Below are 12,801 nucleotides of genomic sequence, written 5' to 3' on the forward strand. Positions count from 1 at the left end.
TATCGATTACTTCGGTCTGTGAAGTCATGTTGCAGTCCATGAGGCGTACCAATGTGATTATATATATATAAAAAAAGAATTAGTTTTTTCATAATACTTTATTATGCTTATTTCAATCTTGCGATGACAGTAGAACGTCGATTAAAAGTATATTAAAATCTATGATACAGTCTTGGACAGGTCTTGGCGTTTTCATTTTTTTTTGGCGGATCGACAACATGACGACTGTCCCTGCTGCAATCCCGGAAGTGATGAATTTTGTCCTCGTGAATCAGCTGATCAGGAAACTCGCTGAATGTTGCAAACACGATGTGTTAACCACAAGCAGCAAAAATCACATTTTAACAATGGTCTATTTAAAAGCGGAAGCACATAAGGATGACAGTGGTCACCAGCACAGTCTTTAACGGATTAATTTGAGCTAACGTGTTGTTTTTTTTGCAGTAGGCAGGACTGAATAGCTTCACCAGTGGACATCTGGTAGGTATCTTGTCATTGTGATTGATAATGGTGGTTGTAATTTCTTGCATTTTCATCAAGTCGATATGGTTAGAATTAGTATGAGGTGTTTGTTCCCCCTTTTTATCCTCCTTAAAGCAACATTGTGCTGCGTGGTTTGTATGAGACTTTTATATATTTGAACACCTAGCTTTGTTGTTGTCGATGGAATCTAATTTGGGGACTCGACCTTAACACATGCAGCTCATTTCTGTTGAATGTCTTATCTGTTCCTGGATTCCTGTCTGTCTTCACTGATAGAGCCTCTCTTTGTGCTTGAAACGTTCATAAACACTGCACTTGTCTCACTGCAGCTGCTACACCAGCCACAGAAATGATTGCTGACTACTTTTGTCACATTTTGGAAGATTGAAAGGGCATTTCTTTTAAACATTGTGACTCTGTAATTTGGAAGAAAATTGCAATATCTTAAGTTCTTTGTAATGCTGAGTCATTGAGTGTTAAAACCTGGAATGTTTATCTAGGTTTGAAAAACACAACACTTTCACTGTAGTGGTTCTCAGGAGGCCAGGGCCCACTAGGGGGCCTCAGCAAACTTCTGAGATGACTTAAAATTATTTAAATGGGTTATTTTAAAATAGCCAAACTAAAACGAAATGTGATAGCATTTAATGAGCTATTAACTTAACCTAAAGTAAATTTTAGACCACATGTGATTTCACAGCTTTTCTGTGCATGAAATTTAATGAAGTCAGTCATTGCAACCACCCACTTCCATGTTTAAACTGATGCTGACATCTGTATTTATGTATTATTATTAAAATGGTCCAGGTCACACTACAGTCTCTTAATGTGTAAATGCTTCTCTGTGTCTTTCAGTTTCCAAATTTGTCAGTGAAGCAACATCATGGATCCCTTGGGAGCTCGTTCCCAGTTTGTGGAGGTCCAGAGCCTCTACACATGGGACCAGTCTCAGGGAGTCCAAGATGAGGTGGATGGAGAAAACCACTTAAGGGGGGATGAAGACAAGCTGACAAATAATGTCAACTCCTTAACGTCCCCTTTCCCCTTCAGACAAGACATCAACAGCAAGATTGTACTATTGTGAGTGTACTTTACACTGCTATTGATATTCCTCACACCTTGTGTTTTTCCCAGATTCTCCACAAACCTCTGCAGTTATTGCTTAATAGTTGTTGTTTTTTTGCTGTAATTTCAGCCTTAGCCCTGAAAGGCAAAGCATCAAACTCTTTTCTTTTGTTATCTTAGTTTCTACCCCTTTTTTTCTCCACCCACTGTGCTCTTTGCATTTGTTATTTGCACCAGATCTTTACTGCTTTAGTCATTCCCTCGTGCGCACAAATCCCCTTTATAGCTCAGTCACATGCGACCATCTGAGAAGTCCTTCTTGCTGTGCTGTCTGACCGATGTAGCTGTGTTAGGGCAGGATCAAATTCAAAAAGTTTCTCTTTTTTAAGAAAGAGGAAATTTTTTGCATGTAACTTCTCTATGAAGTCTATGAACCAGTCCTTCTGGAAGTTCAGGCAGGAAAAGAAATCCATGCAACTGCAAAGCATTATTTTTGTTGTTGTTTGTTCATTTTTCTATTGAAAACAAAATGGTACAATAATAACACTTAGTAACGTTATAAAAAACAATGTTATTTATCAGTGTTGTTAGTATTATTTATACCCTTTTTGAGCTTTTACTTTTAATTTTAAAGTATTAGTAATTTTATGATAATTTGTCATTTTTAGTTGTTCAGTTTTTTTTAAATAACTTTAGTACTTGTTTCAGTTAGTTTCCAGGGTAACATTTCTACTTTCTAATTTCTTTCCCCGGTTTCACAGATAAGGCTTAAGTCTAGTCCCAGACTAAAATGCATGTTTGAGCTGTTTTATTTGAAAGCAACTTGCACTACATATCTTAAAATATGTCAGTACCATTCTTTTGTCTCAAGATGCACACCAGTAATGTTTTTTTCCTAAGGCACGTTTATAAAAGCTACTTAAATGTCCTAATTAAACTGACTAATCCCAGCTTAATCTAAGCTCTATTTGTGAAACCGGGCCTTAAATTGAAATTTTTTTTCTTTTATTTTTTTCCAAAAGTCTCTACATTTTTCATTTTATTTTCAGCTCTATTTCAGTAACTAAAAATTATTTGTAATGGTTTTAGGGTAGTTTACATTATATAACAAAACTGTTTTTTTATATATATATATATATATATATATATATATATATATATATATATATATATATATATATATATATATATATATATATATATATATATATATTATATATATATATATAAAATATAAGTATGTGTGTATATATATATGTGTGTGTGTGTGTGTGTGTGTGTGTGTGTGTGTGTGTGTGTGTGTGTGTGTGTGTGTGTGTGTGTGTATATATGTGTATATACAGTCATGGTCAAAATTGATGGCACCCCTGGTAAATATGATAAAAAATGGCTGTAAAAAATAAATCTGCATTATTTATCCTTTTGATCTTTCCTTCAAAAAATTCGCAAAAATCTAACCTTTCATTTAAGTAAAAGAATTGAAATTGGGGGGTAAATCACATTATAAAATAAATGTTTTTCTCCAAAACACGCTGGCCATAATTGTTGGCACCCCTAGAATTTTTTATGAGAAAAATATCTCTGAAGTATTTTCCCATTAATATTTACATTTTTAAGCACACCAGGGTGACTAGGAACATGAAATTGTCCAGCTATGACTTCTTGTTTCACAGGAGTTTAAATATGAGGAAACACAAAGGCCAAATTCCCTTAATCATCCATCACAATGAGGAAAACCAAAGAATATAGTTCTGATGTGCAGCAAAAGATTGTTGAGCTTCACAAAATAGAAAGTGGCTGTAAGAATATATCTAAAGAATTGAAAATCCCCATTTTGACCATCAGGGCAATAATTAAGAAGTCATAATCAACTAAAGATGTTACGAATCTGCCAGGAAGTGGACGTGTGTCTATATTGTATTAATGGACGGTGAGGAGGATAGTTTGAGTGGCCAAAGACTCTCCAAGAATCACAGATGGAGAAGTGCAGAGATTAGTTGAGTCTTGGGGGTCAGAAAGCCTAAAAAAAATGATCAAACAACCCCTACATCCCACATGTTGTTTGGGAGGGTTTCAAGAAAAATCCTCCTCGCTCCACCAAAAACAAACTCCAGCATATTCAGTTGTCAGACACGACTGGATCTTCAAAAGGGACCGGATTCTATGGTCAGATGAAAGGGCTTTTTGGCAGCAAACCTAGCAGATGTGTTTGGTGCAAACAGGGATAAAAAGTACCCCATGCCTAAGGTTAAATACACTGCTGAATCTTATATGTTGTGGGCCTATTTATTTGCTGGAGGTCCTGGACATCTTGTTCAGATACATGGTATTATGGATTCTAGCAAATACAAACATAAAATATAGCTGCGAGCAGCGATTACGGGCCCAAGCCGGTGGCACCGCAACCCCGGTGCCTTTAGGGTGGCGGTGCCGCCGGCTTTGGCCCTTCATCGCTGCTCGCAGCTATATATATATATATATATATATATATATATATATATATATATATATATATATATATATACATACATATATATATTTATTTATTTATTCATTCATTCATTCATTTTTTTTTATTATTATTTATTTATTTATTTATTTTTTATTCAGATTTTATGATACACTCAAAATATTCCACAACAAATCCTTTAAATTTAATGTAAAAGTAAAAATGAAAGTAAGCAGTGTTGGGCTCACGTAACCCTCTCATCAGAATCAAAATGTTTCAACATTTGCGATGTATTTGGATGCTAAACTATTCTTTATTATAGGCTTTGTTCTTCACTCGTGTTCCAATATTGATGGAAAAAATCATCCTCTTCACATGCGCAAAAATTTGCTTGGAAACATCACAGTGGAGCGAGCGGTGCTTACTGTGAATGTACGAATTGTACTACTGACTATTTAGAGCAGTGTAATTTTTATACGTTAGGTTGACTATTTTATTATTATATTTTATTAAGGCTATAATGAACAGGCTGCGATGTCAAGATTGTAATGCTGGAGTGTGTGTGTGTGTGTGTGTGTGTGTGTGTTCATGTTTTTCTATCCCGGTGGGGACTTTAACCTGAATGCACACAGACTCATGGGGACTCGTGTCACAGTGGGGACCTAAATAGAGGTCCCCATGGGTAAACAAGATTATAAATTATAAAGATCATTATAAAGATCATACAGAATGAGTTTTTTTGGAAATGTAAAAAATGCAGAAAGTTTTATGGGATAGGTAGGTTTAGGGGTAGGGTTAGTGTGAGGAGATAGAATATACAGTTTGTACAGTATAAAAACCATTAAGTCCATGGAGAGTACCCACAAAGATAGTAAACCGTGTGTGTGTGTGTGTGTGTGTGTGTGTGGCGTGGGCGCGATTGAACAGTAGACACATAAAAACATACTCCGTCATTATACAGGACGACATTCAAACTGCAAAGTGTTAACTTATATTTGTGTACAGTTGCAATAAAACACAAAATTGTGCTTTTGTAAAATAATTTCAAGCAATCCACCCCCCGAAAGGCGCTAATTTTAAAATGAAACTAAAATGCTCATGGCTGCACGGCATTCATAACGGTGCGCGTCCACGGCGAGGAACGAGCAGAACAGAGTGAACGTTTTTCAGTTAATTCCTACTTCCATAGGAGTTCATTTGAAACGCTCGCTCAACAAATATAAATGTCAGTGCGGACGAACATATTTTACTTTCGTTTTTAAGTTAGCGATTAAAAAGCCCCCAGCGGTGTCACATGTCAGTTAACCGGTGGTAAAATATTCTCACCGTCACATACCTAGTATATTTTTATATAGATATAATAGGCCTACCTGATTTTGAACACAAGAGGGCAGTATAGCACTATGTTTGACCTTATTTATGTATTGTTTAGACTAAACAACCATTCTGGCAGTTTTTAAACTTAAAATTCATTCTTAAATTGAAAAAAAAAGAATAAAATGTTTAGTTGTGATGTTTGTATACTTTTATATAGAAATAAATGGTATATAATTACATTTTTAGAAAATTTGAGGCTTTTAGTTTTTCCTTTTTGGACATTAATTTAATCCCTCGCCATAGCAAAACCGTTTGAGATTTAATGTATTTTCATCATGTTGAAAAAGTTTGGTGGGAATAAAATAAATAGTTTAAGAGGAGTGGCTAAAAATTCATAGGCTGATTTTGCAAAAAAATCCACATTCAGACCAAAATATCTGACTTCCTTTTGCTCTGAGCTAATGAATGTAAATTAGAAAGTTGTCCGGCTTGATGAGAACAATATAAAAACATTTTTTTTTTTACTGTATTTAAAACTAACCCCCCCACTTTTGTCAAAAGCATGTTGAAAGTGACACACTTCCTGCTGCCAGTTGGTGGCGCTATAACTTTGACTCACAATAGTCACATCCATCTGATCGGCCTCTTACCACGAACACACTGCTGAAGTTTCATCAAGATCAGTTGATGTATGCAGAAGTTATAACACTTCGTGTCTCTCTTTTCTCGCCATAAATTCGTTTCCTCACCACGGCCAAACCGTTCAAGATATCAAAAATCCGTCCGCAATTTAGCATCCTCAATGTCTTTACTTCATGCTGACTGAGTTTGGAGGTGATTGAATGAATTCTCTAGGAGGAGTACATCACATTCCACAGCAAGCGTTTTCCAAACAACCCATAATAGCTGACTTCCTGTTGGGCTGGCGTGAAACTTGACAAAGGGAAAGTTGTTCGGCCCGACGAGATCTATATGTGTACCGAGTTTCATATTAATTCATGCAAGCGTGTTTGATATATGGACCAAGTTTTCAGACCCTGTTCAAGAGGGCGCTGTTGAGCCCCCCTGCCACGCCCGTTTCTGAAACTTTTCACATGTCTACTGGCTAATAAGTGTTATGTGTCTGTCGAGTTTCATCCAATTTCAAGCATGTTAAGAGTCTCAAACGCATCCGAAAAGAATATTAAAACTTGATGCGTTGCCACGGCAACAGTATCTAAGATATCAATAATCCTTTCACAGGTCTACATCTGCCCTGTGTTTACATTATACACAAAGTTTGAAGCAAATCGGGTAAAATTAAGAGGGTGACTTCAAAGCATTTTGAAAGTGACAAACTTCCTGCTGCCAGTTGGTGGCGCTATAACTTTGACTCACAATAGTCACATCCATGTGATCGGCCTCTTACAACGAACACACTGCTGAAGTTTCATCAAGATCAGTTAATGTATGCAGAAGTTATAACACACTTCCTGTGTCCCATTATTCGCCATAAATTTGTTTCCTCGCCACGGCCAAACCGTTCGAGATATCAAAAATCCGTTCGCAAGAATTCATCCTCAATGTCTTGACTTTATTCTCACCGAGTTTGGTGGCGATCGGATGAAATCCCTAGGAGGAGTATTTCACATTCCATTGTATGCGTTTTCCAAACAACGTATAATAACCGACTTCCTGTTGGGCTTTTGTAAAACTTAGAGCACGAAAGTTGTTCGGCCCGATGAGATCTATATGTGTACTGAGTTTCATATTATTACATGCAAGCGTGTTTGATTTATGGACCAAGTTTTCGGACCCCATTCCAGGGGGCGCTGTCGAGCCCCCCTGCCACGCCCCAGTACCAGCTTCAGCCCGGCCCTGATGGCCGCAGGTTCTGACGTGTGTGCAAAATTTCAAGAGTTTTTGAGCATGTTAAGGGCCCCAAAAGTGGCAAAAAGGCAAAAAAAAAAAATAATGAAGAAAAAAAAAAAAAAAAATCCTTACGGAAACAATAGGGCCTTCGCCCTTTCAGGGCTTGGGCCCTAAAAATCAAAACCTGACGGCCTCTGCTAGAAATCTTATAATGGGCCGTGGTTGGATCTTCCTTCAGGACAACGGTCCAAAACAAACATCAAAATCAACACAAAAATGGGTAACTGAGCACAAAATTAAGCTTCTGCCATGACCGTCCCAGTCCCCTAAACTGAACCCTATAGAAAATGAGTGGGCTGAACTGAAGAGGAGAAGCACCAACATGAACTTGTGAATCTGAAGAGAGATTCTGTATGGAGGAATGGCCTCTGATCTCTAGTCAGTTATTCTCCAAACTCATCAGGCATTATAGGAGAAAACTCAGAGCAGTTATCTCAAAGGGAGGTTGCAAAAAGTATTTAATAACAGGGTGCCAACAATTATGGCCAGCGTGTTTTGGAGAAAAACATTTATTTTATAATGTGATTTACCCCCCACTTTCAATTCTTTTACTTCAATGAAATGTTAGATTTTTGTGAATTACACACATACATATATACGCTATATTTGTACTCATAGATTTTTCTCACCTTAAATGATTTTCTGGATGTTCTTCTTCTGTATGTGAATGTTCTTCTGTATGTGATTGGGTGATTGGGTGTGTTGGGTTATATCATCCCCTCATTTTACAGTAATGGAGATGTGGCATTTTTAAACTGCACTGCAATCGTCAATACCAGCAATGAGACCCTAACGGACAAGAACCCTGTATCAGACAGTATCCACAGATATGCCGGACCTGAACTACGAGATGAACTACTCAAACTGAAAGGTAGAGGGCGCTACTTGTCTAGCGGATGAAGAACTGTTACATGTCATGCATCTAAATTGAATCTAACTATGATCTTAAACTTTTAATACTAAGTGCTGTTTGTTAAACAGTTTTGGGACAGATCATATCTAATGATTTTGTTGGAGTGTAAATGATATGGCTGTGCTAATATTTGTCTAGGATGTCGGACCGGTGAGGCAAAAATGACAGAGGGTTTCAACTTGGCTGCACGCTTTATCGTTCACACAGTTGGACCCAAATATAAAGCCAAGTACCGGACAGCTGCAGAGAGTTCTCTATACAGCTGTTACAGAAACGTCATGCAGTTCGCCAAGTAAGCTGGATCATTGCAACACAATGACTTTTTTGAGTCAAATGTCAGTCTGCTCACACAGACTGGATATTCTGACTTGATTATAATAAGTAAGTATGTTTAGTTTTCTGTCAGTCACTCTCTAAGATAAACACTAAAACAGTTCAAATACAGTCATTTTAGGATAAGCTTATCTTGATTGGTGTAGAAGTTCACATGGCAATAAGGCGTTTATGAAAATTCAATACCTGATGATTAAAAGAATAAACCTTCTGTGCTTGTAGAAGGAAAGGAAATGATCTAAGATTTAGATTCCATCTCTGAGTACGTAAGATTTGGGGATTTTGAGCTCACCCTTGGGCCTTAGCTAAAGATAGACGCCATTCATTTATTGTTTGGGAGTGAATGTGTGTGTCAAGTTTAACAGAAGGTGTTGATGACAGTAATGCTTGATTATGCAAACTACATGTCATCAAAGACACTGCTGTCTGCTGCTATATGGAAAACCTTTTCTTTTTTTTTTTAACCAACTAACTGATTGATGTAAACCATGCATAATTGAAGTCAATAGAACATATTTTTGTGTATGTTGATTGTGTTTCTGTCGCAGGGAACATGCCATGGTGTCTGTGGGTTTGTGTGTGGTCAGCACAGTCAAAAGGGCTTATCCATTGGAGGACGCCACACATATAGCTTTAAGTAATTTACTTTTACTTGTCTTGTATTATATAAAGTAAGTACATCACATGTGAGTCCTTCCTAAAGAAATTCAGAAGGATCTTATCAAAATGTGTTTTCCCAACATTTTTTGTTTCCAGGGACTGTTCGTAGATTTCTAGAGAACCATGGTGAAAACATTGAGACAGTGGTGTTTGCTGTTTCGGATGTTGAGGAGGTGTGTGCCGTTTCATTTTCACTGTTACGCAACAGAATCCATCCTTTAATTCTCAACTGTGCTCTTTCATATTATTATGAAATTTTTATTTCAAGACCACCTTATGTTGTGTTTGTGGGTGAAACTGCTGTAAGCTGAGTGTGAACTACAGCATAATGCAGTAGAGTTTCATGTCCTTTTTCAACAGCTGCTAAATGAAAAAAAGTTCCTGCTTGTTTAGTATGTGCATGTATGATTGATTGACTCTGGATGTGTTTGTAATTGATTCTGTTTTCCAGCCAGTGTACAGGAAGTTAATGCCGTTGTATTACCCACGCTCAAAGAAAGAGGAGAGAATCGTTCTGCCTCTCCTCCCTGCCGACATTGGCAATTCTGAGGGGGAGCCCGTGGTCCTAGAGAGACAGATCCGCATTGCTGAAAAGCCTGGAAATCTAGAGGGTGAGCTCAAATAATTGTTCGATGTAACATATTTTTATATCTTCCAGATAAAATCTTTTTCATTTTTGAAAGATGTCTCTTCTGCTCACCAAGACTATATTCATTTGATCAAAAGTAAAGTAAAAGTAATATTGCATAATATAACAATTTAAAATAACTTTTCTGTTTTAACATATTTTAAAATGTTATTTATTCCTCTGATGGAAAATCAGAATTTTCAGCAGCCATTAAGGGGTGGTCACACTAGACTTTCTATTCCATTGACTTCCATTCATGTGTATGTCAATGACCTTCGATTTCAGATCACGTCTTCACGTGATCTGAAATCGAAGGTCATCGACATACACATGAATGGAAATCGACCAATAAAAGATCGATTAAGCCAAGGCTCATCTCGGCTGAATTAAAAAAAAAAAAAAAAACACATTTTTGCAGTAAAGTACAGTAGATTGTATATTTCAATTATTTTGATTTATTATTATTTGTTATGTTGAATTTATGTGATCATGGCTTTACTCGAGTCTTCAGTGTAACATGATCTTCTAATATGATGATTTGGTGCTCAAGAAACATTTCTTATTATCAATGTTGAAACCATTAATATTAACATGTAATATTTTGGGGAAACGGTGTTAAATGTTTTCAGTATTTTTAAAGTTTAAAAGAACAGCATTTGTTTGAAATACTAGAAATATTTTGAAATATTATACATTTCTTTACTCTAAATGTCTGTAATGGAAATGTATCTATAATACTGCCACTTCCAGTATTATATTGCACCCTTAATAAAAATATTTATTTGTTATTATTTATTATTATTAATAAATAAATATAATCGGCAATAACTTTAATGCTTTTTTTTACATCTTGGCCAGGGGACTACAGATGAAATATAGCCTTTTGGCTAATTCTGGCTTTTTTTAACCATGTTTGTTCATGTGTTTTATGAAATTGCACTGTCCCCTCTTAAATAAACCAATTAAAAAAAAAAAATTATCTTACTGACCCAAACTTTTAAATGGTTGTGCATGTTTCTTCAGATTACTAAATAACCAGTAGGAATACATTTTTACCAAAAAGTTTGGAGAACATTCATGTGGACGACATGCATTTCTCAGAAACACTGTGTAATGTAAAGGAGTTTTTTTAGCTGTTGCACAGAATATATTCTGCAGTAATTTATTTAATTTACAGCATGGAAAAACAATTGTCTCCCAATAGTGTGATAGATTAATGATTATAGGCAGCATGCAGCAGATAAAGCTGTTGAATGAGACATTTTTTCCTTCCTGGCTATTCATCTTGTTCTGTTGTGGGTGTTTCATGAGTTCAGATCAGCTGGAACAGCCTCTTTGTCCCACAACAGGTGCTCTGACTATAGCAGAATCTTCTGCTTTCTGACAGGCCCAGTGTGGATACAGCTACAGTCAAGTGTGTGCGTGTATAGGCACCAATGTTAACATGCCTATATGAGAATGAGTGTATGTTTGGCTTGCTTGCCATTGCACTCCGAACACAAGTGTATATTTATTTGTTAGTGGGAGATTAAACATGTATATTTGTTGACTTGCCATTATTTCAAGCCTATATCATGTGGACTGTGAGGCAGCTGTGTCAAGGTGATCAAGTCTCACTAGAGCTGTTGATCCAACTCAAACAGGCCACATAAGCCAGGTCCCATGTCAATAAACACTGCACTTTCCTGCCTGTCTTAGAATGCTTTAAACCAGGACATGGAAAGGCAGCCCAAGGTCTGTTAGCTTTTTCTAAGTTCATTTAATATTCTGCTTTATCAGTCTCACTACTATATGTTTGCTTGAGCTACTCAGAATGGCGACGAGTTCTAATCTGAACAAACATGATCGCTTAACCAAACTTACCTCTGCATACTGAAGTGGCACAACAGCTTCCAAACTTCCTTGTTAATATGAAGTTTAGGGTGAATTGTGTACCTTCTGTGCCACTGTGACACCGTGCCATCACAAGTGCTATTGCTCAGCTAGACATTAAGTCCAACACTAAACTCACACCATTGGTTGAGCCACTGTTTCAGGCTTGTTGGGTTGCTCAAACAAACAGAAACAGAACAGTGTTTTTATATTTTAAAAACCTGATTCATTTATCTTCTGTTGGTTTAATGTCTCTTGCATCACTCCGTTTTCTCTTATTCGCACATAACACAAGAGGTATAATGCTTACTTAGCTGGTCATTATAGCACAAATAAATCCCACATGGTGATCAGGAACCTGACCCAAACATTAAGCCCCTTACTCAACATACTTGGGAATGGAATACCACAAGGTTCGGTGTTGGGCCCTTTCTAAGGTAGATTATGTGCAGTACAGAAAGTTTAGTGTGCTACTAAACTTTGTCACATTGTTTTATCATGATTTATTTTATAAATGTCCTGTTACTTATTGCTATCTTGGGTTGGGCCAAAACTCTGCTAAGGTTTTTTTTTACGAGGATAAGAAGTGTTTGTTCTTATACAGTCTTTCTGAAATACATTAAAGGACACATTTTTAAAGGGTTAGTTCAGGATTTTAGACATGAATCTCTATAGCTTCCCCATAATCAGTGTGGTGCATTGACCATGACTTACCCTCGACAGCGTCCTGTGAGCCGAGCTCCGGTCCAGTTTTGGTCAAGATGAAATTAGTCCGGCAAGTTTGCTGGGGTCACGGCAATAAAGCTTTTTTCTTCTCAAATCAATATGTGTTCAAAAGAGTGATATATTTGCGTCACTAAAACGTTGTCTATGGAGAGGTCAGACCTCGTAATGGCTTGGCACTATTTTCTCCCCTGTCATAACACTGCGCGCTGCCGCTATCTACAGCCAGCTGGGAGCCGCGCACGCACGTGTCACTTTGTTTACAGCACGTAAAGAGAACGATAACATGTACGTCTGACTACAGCAGCGACGATGACAACATTGACTTCGACACACAGCCAAAAGGATATCTTTTGGGATATCAAAAGGATAGCTTCTTTATCTTGGCCAGTTTGGAGTTCACATTGAAGCCCAGAGCAATGAGCCAAAGTCGCCTCAGAGCAACAT

General features: G+C 37.0%; 1 protein-coding gene across 2 annotated transcripts in view; it reads left to right on the forward strand.

Annotated features, from left to right (window-relative positions):
• Nucleotides 1-242: 242 nt before the first annotated feature.
• gdap2 (ganglioside induced differentiation associated protein 2) overlaps nt 243-12,801 on the forward strand; it is a 29,303-nt gene continuing 16,744 nt past the window's right edge. For both annotated transcript variants that reach the window (XR_014030392.1, XM_081369669.1), the window contains exons 1-7: nt 243-480; nt 1,339-1,563; nt 7,957-8,096; nt 8,277-8,430; nt 9,020-9,108; nt 9,228-9,304; nt 9,583-9,742. Coding sequence is in view for 1 of the 2 variants with exons in the window: in XM_081369669.1 (XP_081225795.1) it covers nt 1,367-1,563; nt 7,957-8,096; nt 8,277-8,430; nt 9,020-9,108; nt 9,228-9,304; nt 9,583-9,742 (817 nt within the window). In the remaining variant the exon portion in view is untranslated. The remainder of the gene's footprint in view (nt 481-1,338; nt 1,564-7,956; nt 8,097-8,276; nt 8,431-9,019; nt 9,109-9,227; nt 9,305-9,582; nt 9,743-12,801) is intronic.

The sequence above is a fragment of the Scardinius erythrophthalmus genome (assembly GCF_964197995.2).
Source record: "Scardinius erythrophthalmus genome assembly, chromosome: 6".
Classification (NCBI taxonomy): Eukaryota; Metazoa; Chordata; class Actinopteri; order Cypriniformes; family Leuciscidae; genus Scardinius; species Scardinius erythrophthalmus.